Source organism: Sus scrofa, chromosome 2 (assembly GCF_054392235.1).
Source record: "Sus scrofa isolate SSC_HxYL_T2T_F1_AM1 chromosome 2, Sscrofa_HxYL_maternal_Yorkshire_Landrace_v2.0, whole genome shotgun sequence".
Taxonomy (NCBI): domain Eukaryota; kingdom Metazoa; phylum Chordata; class Mammalia; order Artiodactyla; family Suidae; genus Sus; species Sus scrofa.
Genome location: NC_139384.1, coordinates 29172453 through 29187049, shown reverse-complemented (window position 1 = coordinate 29187049; position 14597 = coordinate 29172453). Strand labels below are relative to the sequence as shown.

The 14597-nt window shown below is 36.3% G+C and overlaps 1 protein-coding gene across 2 annotated transcripts in view; it reads left to right on the top strand.

Annotated features, from left to right (window-relative positions):
- The window catches only part of PDHX (pyruvate dehydrogenase complex component X), an 80537-nt gene extending 66620 nt beyond the window's left edge, over positions 1-13917 (top strand). The window contains exons 8-11 of one of the 2 annotated variants that reach the window (XM_003122869.5): positions 1357-1415; positions 5692-5850; positions 10181-10245; positions 12938-13917. In XM_003122869.5, coding sequence (XP_003122917.3) covers positions 1357-1415; positions 5692-5850; positions 10181-10245; positions 12938-13196 — 542 coding nt within the window. In that variant the 3' untranslated portion in view covers positions 13197-13917. Of the gene's footprint in view, positions 1-1356; positions 5334-5619; positions 5851-10180; positions 10246-12937 lie in introns of those variants that run through there. The other variant, XR_014837092.1, reaches the window with a different exon arrangement.
- Positions 13918-14597: the final 680 nt, after the last annotated feature.

Below are 14597 nucleotides of genomic sequence, written 5' to 3'. Positions count from 1 at the left end.
CAGGAGAGTCTAGTGACACAGAAGCCAGAAAGAGAACATGTTTCAAGATGGAGAAAATGGTCAAATGTAGGAGCATGATGAGGGTGGGAGATTTTGGGTGAGGACTGTGGGTATAGGGCAGTAGATTTGGAAACCAGCAGCTGGTAGGTGATTTGGGAAGTCTTTGCTGTGGACACCCTATGGAAAGTAGACAAAGTGAGAAGGAGGCTGAGAGAGGCAAGCACAGTGACTTCATAAAGTCTTCTGTCTGCATATGTGAATTTATGCAGACCAAATCTTTTGTACGTGGTTTTCACTAAACACCTAAGCACTGGAAATCCATTTATATATTTATTCCTAAAGGGATTCTAAGCAAACCAAAATGTTTGTGTTTCTGGAGATCTGATTTGTAAGTGGTGTGTATTAGAAGAGCAGCTGACAGTTACCATGACAGTCAGGCAATATTTAGGTTTATGGTAACGAATCCAGTGTCTTTGTGAAATCTTAGCATGCCTTTGGTATGAGCGGTTGTTCACGTAAAATTCCATTATGCTATAGTAACAGGATTTGTATATCCTGCCACATACCATTGACTAGATCTTGATCTTAAAGTCTCTTTCTGGAAGCTGTTGCAATAAAGAATCACATGTAGTTTACATTTTCCAACGCTTTCATGCCCACTGGGAAAAGGCTTACCAGATGCTTTAGTTATGATCAGCTCTTTGGGAAGGGAGGGGGCCCCAGCTTTATCTTAAAATCATTATGTATTAAGGAAGGAAATTGATTTAAATGGATTCACCATAAAACTAGACAGAGAACCTCATTTTATTCATTGCATCAGGACCCATGCCAACATTGCTTCATCTCTGGCATTTACTGTATCCTATTTTTGTTAAGTTAAAAAGCAGCTCTTGTTTAATGCAGTAGTCCTAAATTTCTTTCCTTGTACACCTCGTTAGTAAAAAGAAATTTCTGAATGTCTCCCTTCTCTTTCTCTCTCTCTCTCTTTTGTTAATTTAAAGTGACTGCATGTACCACTGTTTTGATATAATCAGGGAATTATAAAGCATATACAGGATACGGACATTTGAAAAGGATGTGGGGAAAAAAATGAATCATCATGTAAACTTCCTGACTGTACATGCCATAGACAAGGCCATTTGTCTTTTTAAGAGACACAGGAGTTGTTCTTTTCTTTCTGATTGTAGTTATAATATATCCTTTAAGTTCTTGAGTATGCTATCTGCGCAATTTAAAAGAACTGTAATCAGGCCCAGGAGTAAACTTTTACATTCATGGTTAATATTTATCCAGGATCTCAAATAATGCAAATGCTTTATTATGAACACTAATTTTAATATGCTTGTTTTCTTTCAGATGACATTAAAGTATCAGTAAATGACTTTATCATCAAGGCAGCAGCTGTTACCCTTAAGGTAAGTGGCAAACCCCACGTAATTTTGGCTTCTAAAGTAGTCTCATGTCTTGCGATTTCATATGATAAACAGAACTCTTATTTTTAAGTCACAAAAATGTTATAATTTTAGTGCTAAACGTATTCTATCGTGTAATCTCCCTCGGTTTTACAGATGAAGAAACTGAGAATTAAAAAGGCTTACAACTAATTATGGCAAAAGAAAGACTATTTAGTCTACAGATACTAATTGATTCCCCCTTCTTGTGCTAAACCCTGGGCTTCAAACATATAGTAGTGAACAAAAAGCCTGCATATTTTCAGCTCTCCTGGGACTTACAGTCTAGTGGAGAGAGGCAGATACATATGTCAGTTAATGAAAGTGCTGAGGAGCTAGAGAAAGCAGGGTGAGGGGAGAAGGTAACTAGCAGTGTTATTTTCAGTCCTTAGGGTGATCACCTGGCAGAGGCTAATTAAGGCAAGGGCTGCAGAAAGAGAGAGGGCGCCTTGTAGAGAGGTGGTAGAAGAGCACTCCCGGCAGAGGGGACAGCAGACCTGGAGGCTGTGAGGAGTGGGTTGTGTCGCTCAGAGACGTGGTTCTGGGGGCGAGGTGTGTCTGGAGTGGACCTCGCAGGAGTGGGGCGGGTGGGAGATGAGGTTAAATGTAAAAGAAGAGAGGGGCTGAGGGGGCCCGAGGTGCAGGAGGCCCTGCTGGCCATGGGAAGGAGCAGGTCTTATTCAGGATCAGGAGGAAGTCTTTGGAGGGTTTTGCATGAAAGACTAACATGATCTGACTTAAAACTGCTGGTGTGGAACACAGCCTGTGGGGAGGCCAGCGTGTCAGCGGGGAGCCCTTGTGGATGGTGGGACTATGGTGGTAGCCGTGGAGCTGGGGTCAAATGGAGATGCTGATGCATTTTAAAAGCAGAGCCACCCGGGTTTGCTGATGGATTGGGTGTGGAGTGTGAGCGAAAGAAAGACAGAGATTTTGGCCCAAGCAGTGGCAGGAATGGAATTTTCCATCCACTACGATTGGGAAAATGGGAGAAGAGCAGCTTTGAGGCAGGGTTTGAGGCAGAATTGGGTTTGGGACAAATTAAGTTCGGGAAGCTTAATTGTGTCCCAGTGGGCGTGGCCAGAAGGCAGGTGAACTTCAGAGCCTGCAGTTCAGAGAGGTTTCTGCCTAGAGAGGTAGATCCAAAACCCAGGCTTCCTCACTTCCTGCTCAGCACCGTTTGCTGTCATGCCTTCTTTCTGTGACTAGGCTATTTTCTGGGTCACCGCTTATTAAGAGCTATATTTAAAGTGCATTTAGAATTTCTCCGGTGGCTCAGCAGGTTAATGCTCTGAAGTTGTCACTGTTGAGGCTCAAGTCACTTCCGTGGTGTGGGTTCCATCCCCCGCCCAGGAACGTCCTCATGCCTCGAATGTAACCAAATAAAATAGAAATAAAAAATAAAAATAAAAAAATGAAGTTCATTTTTAATGAATTTATAGAAATAAGAAAATGAAGTTCATTTATAATGAGTTTATTTTTATTTCCTGGAGAGTACAATCAGAATTTTAAAGGCATGCCTTTTCAGCCATTTGATATCAAAATGTTCATATGGTTTTTATCTTTTGACCAAATAATATTTTGAGTTACATTGATGATTTTCTAATTATGAATCTTTCTTGCCTTCTTCAAGTGACTCTCTAGGGATCATTAGCTATTTATTAATATTTCATTTTATATATCTGTAACAAACCGTAAATTGTAATTTAAATTGTGTGCTAGCTTTTTTTCAAGCTTTTCTTTTATGTTAAATCTTTGGCTTCATAAAATAAGTTTGGATGTGTTGTCCCTTTCCTTTCTGTGTGTTTATTTCTGTATCATAAAAATTTTTATTTTTTGAAGCTTTATAGAATTCAGTAAAAGTATCTGCGTTTAGTTCTATTTTGAGGAGGGGGCCTTGGCAACTTTCCTGTTTTTTTCTCCCTCCATAATTATCAAGCTGTTTAGTTTTCAGCTTTTTCTTGAATCAATTTTAGAAATGTACGTATTCGCAGAAAATCATGCATTTCCTCTGGATTTCCATACTTATTAGCCTAAAGTCATTTGCATTTGTTTCCTAACATTTTAAAAAAATTTTTCGCGTTGCTGTGGCTCTGGCGTAGGCCAGTGGCTACAGCTCCAATTCGACCCCTAGCCTGGGAACCTCCATATGCCGCGGGAGCGGCCCAAGAAATAGCAAAAAAAAAAAAAAAAGACCAAAAAAAAAAATTTTTATTGGATTATAATTGACTTAAAATGTGTTAGTTTCTAGTGTACAGCAAAATGAACTGGTTATACATAGATCCATCCTTTTTCAGATTCTTTTCCCTTATAGGTTATTACGGAATATTGAGTAGATTTCCCTGTGCTATGCAGTAGGTCCTTGTTACTTGTCTGTTTTATATATAGCCGTGTGTATATGTTAATCCCAGCCTCCTCATTTAGCACGCACACACCCATGTTTCCACTTTGGTAGCCATTAGTTTGGTTTCTAAATCTTTGAGTCTGTTTCTGTTTTGTAAGTTCTTTTGTATCATTTTAAAAATTAGATTCCATGTATTAGTGATCTCATATGATATTTGTCTGACTTCACTTCGTACGATAATTTCTGGGTCCATCCATGTTACTGCAAATGGCGTCATTTCATTCCTATAAATTTTTAAAGTCCTCAGTGCCTGGGGTTTAGTCTGAACTCCATTTCACTTTTATTACTACATATTTGTATTGTCACTCCTTTTACATTGTTTCATTATATGTTCCTTCCTTCCTTTTCCTAGGTTTATTTTGGTTAGAAATATTTTATTAGAAAACTTGAGTGTGTAATTCATTATAATTACTTTTTATTCCTAAGAAGGTTTAAGATGCTTTCCCTTTGAAAGCTTTATCCCAAAGGTTTTTGTTACATAACTTTCTAATTAAATTTATTTGCCAGATACTCATTTGTGAAAGTTTTTTTTTTTTTTCTTCTTCATTGTTGGTCTGTGAAGAATTTAAAGTCTTCTAAGGAGTTGGGACATTACTGTTTATTATTTTGACATAGTGGCATTGGTGAATGGAAGAGTTGAGCCTTGAAAGATGGAGAAGTGAAAAGAGCAATTAACAGTGATGAAATGGAAATGAATGTAGCATAACAGTGAGACGCCTGAGGAAAGTGAAAATCCATCTTAGGGGAGTGGTCAGAAGTAAAATTTGATAGATTGGATGGAATCAAATTGTGGTTTGCTGTGCTTACTAAATGACTTACTATGAGTTTTGGACCTTAGTAGAAAGCAATGAATTTTTGAGAGGAGAAATTATTTCTTGATTTCTATTTTTGGCATCATTTTCTCATGTGCTATTTGGCAACTTTATCAATACACAGTTTCCAGGCATTTAGTCATTTCCTCTGTTTTTTTCTTTTCATCCTTAGTGAAGTTGTATGTATATTAAATATATACATGCTCATATATAGAAAATGGCATATGTTTATGAAGCCTAGGAAACCGCTCTTAAAAAGAGTAGTCATTTATTAAGGGGCCTGCTAATATCTCCCAGGGCTACCATAGAATATCAGGTTTCCTCATGCCACAGAAATAAAGTGATTGAATGTCCTTACCCCTCCACCCTCCCCTCTTCTCCTCAGGGTCATGTCGGTCATCATGTGAGGCAAGAGGGTTAACAAACATTAAATACTTCCTAGCAATTAGGTTTAACAAAGGAAGCCCCTTTCTTAACCATGATATAAAAAGATCCAAATGTACATCGTCAGAAGTTCCTCATGCTTGCTTCAAAAAAGACTATGTTTAGTTATTCTTCTCAAAAATAAAGTCTGTTCAACATAGAGGTCCAAACTGCTTATTTCAAATCAAATTTTTATTTATTTTCTTCAGTCTAGCTCTATGCACTTTTAAAAATAATAATGTTGGAGTTCCCGTCGTGGCGCAGTGGTTGGCGAATCCGACTAGGAACCATGAGGTTGCGGGTTCGGTCCCTGCCCTTGCTCAGTGGGTTAACGATCCGGCGTTGCCGTGAGCTGTGGTGTAGGTTGCAGACGCGGCTCGGATCCCGCGTTGCTGTGGCTCTGGCGTAGGCCGGTGGCTACAGCTCCGAATGGACCCCTAGCCTGGGAACCTCCATATGCCGCGGGAGCGGCCCAAGAAATGGCAAAAAGACAAAAAAAAAAAAAATAAAAAAATAAAAATAATAATGTTAGTTATTTTTCTGTAACAACCTTGGTCTCCAGCTACTTCTTTAGTAACGTGTTTTTTCCACTTCTGCTTTCTAGCAAATGCCAAACGTTAATGCGAGCTGGGATGGAGAGGGCCCCAAGCAGCTACCTTTTATTGACATTTCAGTGGCGGTGGCAACAGATAAAGGTTTAATTACCCCAATCATAAAAGATGCTGCTGCTAAGGGTCTACAGGAAATTGCTGACTCTGTAAAGGTAGGTCTTAAGCAATACCGTACTTTCAAAACATTAGAATTTGCCTTCTAGAAAAGTCTTGATATGATCTGGTTACACTCAGATATGTATATCTTTGTGTGATATATATTTTTGGTATTTCTGGAGTTCCCGTTGTGGCACAGTGGAAACAAATTCAACTAGGAACCATGAGGTTGCGGGTTCAATCCTTGGCCTCGCTCAAGGATCCAGTGTTGCTGTGAACTGTGGTGTAGGTTGCAGACGCGGCTCGGATCTGGCATTGCTGTGGCTGTGATGTAGGCTGGCAGCTGTAGCTCCGATTAGACCCCTAGCCTGGGAACCTCCATATGCCGCAGGTGCAGCCCTAAAAAGCAAAAAAAAAAAAAAAATTTAATAATAAATATTTTTGGTATTTCTGAGTGATTACCCGTTATGTATATAGGTTTTTATCCAGGTATAACCCATTTTAAGAACATTTTACATTCAGAAATCCAGAAGCAAACATACATATAAGTTAGGAACAACTGCTTTATTTCCCAAAGTCTATAATTCAACTTTCTAAAGATGGTATTTTAGATAGATTTTAAAGTTAAAGCTGAAACTATATTTCTGTGAAAGTGGTAATGGACAGACCTCACTTTTTACAGCATTTTGTTCTTAAAAGTTTATTTTATTCATTTCCTCTCTAGAATTGAGACCAGTAAACATACTTAGTGCTCCAGGAGCAAAAGTACTTTATTCTTTCTGGACTCCTTTAAAAGCAGTTTTGTCAGTCCAATATGGAAGAATCAGATTTCACCAAAAATATCGCATTGAATAGGGAAGAACACAGGTCTTAGGTCAGCTCTGACAACCTCAGTGCTTTCCAAGGGTATTTTTTGGCAGAAGTATCACAGGTCGTAAAGTGTTAACTTTGCAAATTTCCGATTCAGTTGAACAGGTGATTGTTTTTTCATTTATCAAGGACCTGTGGTATGTATTGTGGTAAAATAAGTTATAAGGGGGATAAAAGTAGAAGCTGACTTCTTTGGGAAGCTATATAAATATGTTGCCCTACTTGCCCCAAATATATAAATGAGAGTAAGGTAACCTGGTTTAAGAGGCATAGCCTTGTATCATAGAGTTAAATATAACTAGAGAGGACCTTAGTGGAGTGGACATATTTAAATCTTTCTTCACTCCTCTTTGGAAAGATTTGCAGACTGTTTTTATAGATAAAAATGCAGCTGTTTTTCTTAATTGAGAAGTGGTATTTGGCCACTTCAAAAGCTAAAGTGGTAGAGGCTGGTTTTCTAGGATCCCGGATGCCTTTGTTTCTAAATGGTTTTTAGCAGCAGTGAGAATACATGTATTTTCATGGTTTTGTGAAATTCCATTGAGATTAGGTCAGATTGCAGAGTCTCCTTTAACTGTAGAGTTAAAAATCATTATAGGAAAGTTCTTTGATTCTAAGCAGTTTACCAATTTTAGTTCTGTATTAGAGTTCTGCAAGCAGCTACGTTAGCATTCCCTATTCCTTGGATCCTAAAAGAACCTAAGTTGAGGTGGTAAGAATGTAGTGTCAGCAGCCTCTCAGCAGTGGGAAGGGCAGTCCCAACCCAATGGAATATGCCAGGGCCTCTGGTCATCCTTGAGCATCTCCTGTAATTTCCAGCAGCTCTTAGGTTTGCTGCACTCAGAAGCTACTCTTCTGAGCTTCCCATTCTACCTGCTTCTCTCCTGCTCTGCCATCTGCCATCAGCAGTCCACTTTCCCATATCTTATGATGTACCAGACGCTAGCCTAAGTGCTTCATTTAATCCTATTAGCCCTGTGGTATAGTTGGAACCTTAACTTCCCCAGTTTGAAAATGAGGAAACTGAGTTTTAGCACCTTTAAGAAATTTGCCCACAGTGTTGCAACTAGAAAGCAATAGAAGTGAGATTTATTTAAACTCAGGCCTTTCTCAGTTCAAATGCCACTTTCTTAATAAGCCTTCCGTGGCTTCCATAGCTAAAGTAGCTTCCTGACATTACCCCATTGATTGTGTTCCTAAGGTTTATCAGTCTTTGAATTTACCTTGTTTATTTATTTATTTTTTTTGTCAGCCCTTTTATGTTCCCCACTGTCTGATGTTGACTGTCTTCTTCATTGCTGTATGTCCAGTTTAGAAAGTGCTTGGAAAATAGTAGTTTCTCAGTGAATTTATTTAAAAGAAAATTATCAATAAAAACTGGTATTGACAATTTTTTAAGGAATTTGTGGCTGTCTATCCATGGACCCCAGGTTAAGAACGCCTGCACCAAGTCCTTTTTGACCCTCCGTAATCCAAAGGGTGTCAATATGTGGGGCTACAAGCATGCCTCAGCCAAGTTCAAATTTGTATTCCCTCAATAAAGTAATACTTCAACGAGGCTTAGATCCCTGTCTGTTCTGTGTTAATTATAACAGTTATAAGAGGCAGAGACAAAGTCTACCTCGTTAATACCCAGTAAATTTTTTGAATGAATTGGTAAGGTATTAATATGCTTTAGAAATAATTTATTAGTCAATAATTTATTAGTCAGCTCATATTATGTTCTGTCATCTGGATGGTTCAGGTAGCATGTGCTTTGCTTTTTAAGCTCACATTACCAGGAAATATCAGATTTAGGTATTTTCAAAATCAGTGATCCTCATCAGAATCTACTCTAGTTCCAAACTCTTAAGAATCCATTGAAAGGAATAGCCTGCTGATGTATTTTTGTTCCGAGGGATTTTTGGAAGTGTATTCTATGTGCTTGCAATCTGTTTTTGATTTGTTTTAGCCTGGTAACTCATCAGGATGTGCTGAGATCATCTTCCCTCAGAGAAATGCCTTTCAAAGTTCTTGTGTTATGTGCCTGTTCAAATCATGTGAGGTTAGATTGCTTAAGGCAGGAAAATGCATTTGTAGATTGTTCTAGTTCTGATATTCCAAGGACTGTGCAAGTCTAAATTCATCTCTTAATATTCATTTTGGATCCAAAGAGTTTCATAAGCAACTATATCCAAAAAATCTATTTGGCAGTAAGACACAGTGATGTGTTGAGATCATTTTTACATTTTTAAAGAATGTTTTATTTTTAAAAAATGAAATCATCTGTGGTTTAAAATTAAATAGTTATTAGTGGTGATTGTAATTATATCTGTTAGGACTATAATACAGAATATTAAGTAAGACCTGATGTATATCATCTACCCAAATGACAAAAGCTTCATTTTAACCTACTCTCCCCCATAAAATAATTCTTTATTAGTTTTTCGTATGTAGTAACTCTATCTCTTTGCTTTTAAAGAGTTGAAACATAAAAATTAAGTCTGGTTAATTAGCAAGTGCAAGTATAGGAAAATTCTCTACTTTGCTCCTGTCACTCTGAGTGTTATGTCTTCTCTAAGTTTTTTAGACATCAGTTTTGTTGGAGTGATACGAAATTACTACATCCTTATATGTTCCTTATATTCTTTGTGGTCGTTTAAATTAGACTGGCTCATTCAGTAACTGCTTTAGATATAGGATCAAGAACAACAACAAAAAAATGTGTACTTTTTAAGGTTTTGTCATTCCACTTCTGAGAATTTATGTGAAATCATCCAAAAGAAATAAATGAACCAATTACAACACTAGGAAAGTGACTGACTTGTGGCAGATGCAGTCTTTAAAATGTTAAACTGATGTTAAATAATCAGTTATAAAGAATAATAACACAGAGGTGCTTATAATATTGCAAAGTAAATATAAAATTCTGTGAATTTTTAAAACTCTGAAGTTTTATATATATATATACTTCATAAACTTTATAAATATATAGTTTTAGATATATATATACACACACACATATATAATGGGCAAAAAAAGAAGCAGACACTGAAAGATAAAAATCGATGTGTTGGTTGTGAATTTATTGCCATTGAATAACTTATTTAAAAGTTACCTAATTGATAAGAATGCCTCTTTTAATACTTTGCCTTACAAGAAAAAAATTTTATAGGCAAAAAAGAAAATTGCATTGTTACATAAAAAAGCCACTGAAACATTCTACATAGTATATAACGTAATTCTAATATTTGAAGAATTTTTAAAGGGAAGTTATTTTTCTGGAGTTTTGATTCACATGTTTAGCTTCTTGGATTATCTGTGCTCTAACTTACTCATTTCTTTTCGTGTGTTATATACAGATGTATATGTGTATATACATATGTGTATGTACGCACATATATACATTTGTAAACATTTCTTATAAAGTCAAATCAAGGCATATCAGAGATGAGTGTCCCCTATACAAATATTTCAAGTGACAAAATCAACTGTATAACATAATGTCGATTGTCATACTGTTTCTGTTTTTCTCAGGCTCTGTCAAAGAAAGCCAGAGATGGAAAATTGTTACCTGAAGAGTACCAAGGAGGATCTTTTAGGTAAAATTTAAACTCTTACTTATTGGTAGCATTAAACAGATATAAAACTTATGAGGTGCATGTCAACCTGTTTTGTTTATTTTCTGAAACTTTCTTTTTATTTTAAACTAAATGTCATACTTTATTTAGACAAGAGAATATGTGAAAATATTCTTCAGACGGCTTAGGTGTTTATATCAGAGCTAGTAGAAATCCATTGGGGTTAGTTAACCCATTCAGATGTTCATAGAATGACATTCCGGGTCTGCCATACGATAGATTTATAAACCTCAACTACTTTTTTTCTACTTTTGATTTATTTTAAGGTACTATGGGGAAAATATTAACACTTGGCCCAAGTTATTAGCAACTCTATTTTTGTTTAATTATAACTTAACATACAATAGAGTACACTGAGTATAGCTAGAACATTTTGCAAAGTGGAGAAACCTGTGTAACCAGCCAAAGCAAGATAATGAACACTGCCTGCATCCCATAAGCCTCTCTTGATCTTTCCTAATTCTCACCTCCTCAAGGGTGACCATTATTCCAAATATTAGCACTAAAGATTTGTTTTTACTAGCTTGATCCTTATATAAATACACATTCCTCAGTGTCTGACTTCTTTCACGTCAACATGAATGTGAGATTACCTATGTTGTTGTGTGTAGCAGTCATTTATTTATTATTGCAGTTATAGTATTCTGTAGTAGGCTATATAAATATGCTAGTATTCATTTCACTGTTGTTGGACATTTGTGTTTATAGTTTGGTAGTATTACAAATAATGATGCCATGAACCTTCTTATTAGTATCTTGTGGTGAATGTGTGTATTTTTATTGTCTAGACCTGAAAGTAGAATTGCTGGGTTAGTAGCTTTCATAGATCCTGCCAGAGGGTTATCCAAAATGGTTATACCATTTTTTACTTCCATCAACAGTATGTGAGAATTCCTGTTGCTCCAAATTATTAATACTTAGTATTGTTAGGATTTACATTTTAATGTGAATTGGTGTGGTACTCTTTGTGGTCAGAGACATGCAATTAATGATGTTGAGTACTGTGTTTTGTTTTCTTTCATTTTGTTTTTGATTTCGAGGGCTGAACCTGTGGCATGTGGAAGTTCCCAGGCTAGGGGTTGAATGGCAGCTGTAGCGGCTGGGCTGTACAACAGCCACAGAAACGAGGGATCTGGGCCACATCTACGACCTACTCCAGAGCTCATGGCAACACCAGATCCTTAACCCCCTGAGGAGACCAGGGATCAAATCCGCATCCTCATGGATACTAGTTGGATTCCTTTCCACTGAGCCATGGTCGGAACTCCCATGAATACTGTTTTCATTTATCTCTCAGCAATTTAGGTATCTGCTAACTCAAATAAAATACCTTTTGAAGTTTTTTGTCTGTTTTTAAAAATGTTTTATAGGCATTCCTTTTTCAAGATACATACTTTTGTATGTATCTTGTTTGTAGGGTATATATTATTTCAAATAACCTTTTCCTACTTTGTATCTTGCCTTTGAAACTACTTTCTTGATGGTGTTTTTTGATGAACAGTTCTGAATTTTAATAAAGTCCTATTTATCAGTATTTTTCTTTATGGTTAGTACTCTTTATTTTCTGCTAGAAATTGTCTTTCCCAGAGTCATGAAGTTATTCTTCTCTTTACCTCGTAGAAGCCTTATAACTTCTCACATGTAGATTGTAATCCGTATGAAATCAGACTTTATCTGTCATGGAGAGATAAAGGTCAGGATTCTCTTTTTATTCCCATGTGGATAATTAATTGATTCAGCCTCAGTTATTGAAAAGCTTACTTGAGAAAGTGATCATGGATGTTTGGTCTTTTCCTGTGTTCTCTCTTCAATTGGCCTGTTTGTCCTTCCCTTGCTTAATACCAGCAAACTACAACTTTTGATATCTGATCATGAAAATCTTCCAATTTTGTTCATCAAGATTGTCTTTCCTGGCATTGTGTTTCCAAATAAATTTCAGAATCAAGTTGTCCTTTTTGTACACATACATACACACATACATACCAACCATACTGGCGTTTTGATTGAAATTGCTTTGAATCATTTGATCAGTTTAAGGAGAATTGACATCCTTGAAGTGTTGAGTCTTCCATTTAGTGAACATGGTATAACCATTGTTCACTTAGTTCCCTGATTTCTTTCAGTTTTGTTTTGAATTTTTTTGTTTAGAGGTCTTATGTATGTTTCATTAGCTGTATTCCTAATTTTTATACTGCTGTAAATGATATTTTTAATTTTATTTTAGAATTAAAGCAACTCGTGTGTAAATATAAGATAAAATTTTATATTGACGTATTATCTAGTAATTTAGCTAAAATTCATTTTTTAATCTTACTAGCTATCTGTAGAGATCTAAATTTTCTTTGTATCCAATCAGTTCATCTGTGAATAATAAAGGTTTTTTTTTTTCTAGTCCTCATACCTTATATGTCTTTTTCTTGCCATATTCCTCTGCCCTAGGACTTGCAGCTCAATGCCAAATAAATGTTTATATTAGATGCACTATTTTTATGTGTTGATGCTTGTTTTTCAATACCATTGTAAACGATACTGTTTGTCCTTGGTCTTTGTATAACTTGGTATAAGGTTCTGTGGCACAGTTTTTTAATAAAGTAAAAATACATGACTCTTGATTAAGGACATCCCACCTTCAGAGCTTTCTGTTTTCCCCTAGTATTTCCAACTTGGGGATGTTTGGCATCGATGAATTTACTGCAGTGATCAACCCTCCGCAAGCCTGCATCTTGGCTGTTGGGAGATTCCGACCTGTGCTGAAGCTCACTCAGGATGAAGAGGGGAATGCCAAGCTGCAGCAGCACCAGCTCATCACCGTCACAATGTCAAGCGACAGCCGAGTGGTAGATGATGAACTGGCCACCAGATTTCTTGAAAGTTTTAAAGCAAACCTGGAGAATCCTTTCCGACTTGCCTAGTCCTCTGAGATAAGAAGTTGGTCTTTGACTTCGTCAATTGTATAGCTATTACTGAAAAACTTACACTATACGAAAACGATTAGGTATTTAAGTGTGAAGTGGATGAAATGTTTATTTATTTAAGATGAAAGAGTTTGACCCAGGTTATCCTCTTTATCAACCCGGGTTTAATGTTATAGAACTAAGTAACAAGCTGTAACTAAGAAGAAAGAGAACATTTGGTTAGTCAGATCCATTTTTAATTTAACCACTGGTGCTGTACAAAATGGATGTTAAACTAGGTGTCAATTAAATCGTATGTTTGGCTCATTGGAGCATTTTAGAATAATTGAGAATGTATAATATATTGTAAAGTCAACTAATTGGTAGAACTCTACCTTAGTTGTGTTGAAGTTAGAAGCGGTCTTCAAAGAGATGCCCGTTAACGTAGCAGTGGGACCTCACTTCTACAAGCACTGCTCTAGCTATACTTGAACAATTTAATATGTACAGAAGTTTATTCTGGATACTAGTAAATAAGAATCACACTGTATTAGGGGTTGTGGCAACATTATTGGATTTTTTTTTATGTATATAAAGCCATATGTTTTAGAGTGGTTTCTATCAGTCCTATTTTACACATCTATGACACTGTGAACTAAAAAAGAATTAAAGAAAAATCAAAAGTGAAGAAAAAGAGACCAAAAATTTTGTTTGTTTCAATAATAAACTATAGTTAAAATACCTAAATAAAATTCAGAAATAAACTGCTCACCTTCATACTGAGTTGGAACATATTTTAAAAAATTATGCTATTTCCTACCAAACATTTTAAGTTAGTTTTGATGTAAACACAAAATGTTGTTTCATAGTGCATTTTAATCATGTTTATATTGCAAAATAAAAATGTAAAAAAAAAGTAAACATTTGTGTTGTATTTTACATGTTAGGGCACAGAGATTTAGTGCCTTGAAGTAGATTAGTAATTTCCCTGGAACAGTTTAAAAGGGACTCTATAGGAGGAAAAAGAATTTAAAATTACAGTTGACCCTTGAATCACTCAGGGTTAGGGGTGTGGACCCATGAAATGGAAAATCTGTGTGTAAGTTTATGGTTGACTCTCATATCCATGGTTCCCCATCTGGGGATTCAGTCATCTAGGGCTCGAGTAGGTCTACAGTACGTATGGATTGAAGAAACTCTGTGTATAATCAGACATGCGCAGTTCAAAACCATGTTCAAGGGTCCACTGTAAAATTAGGAAAATAATGGATGTGGAGTGTAAAACTTTGGAAAGAGAGTAGAAGGCCTATGAAGCTTGTGAGAACTGTCCCTTTTATTCCATTGATAAGATGAAAATTTGCCCGATTGTTGTAAAGGTTAGAAGAGCTTAATATCTCTCTTTTAACAACTCTGCTACAT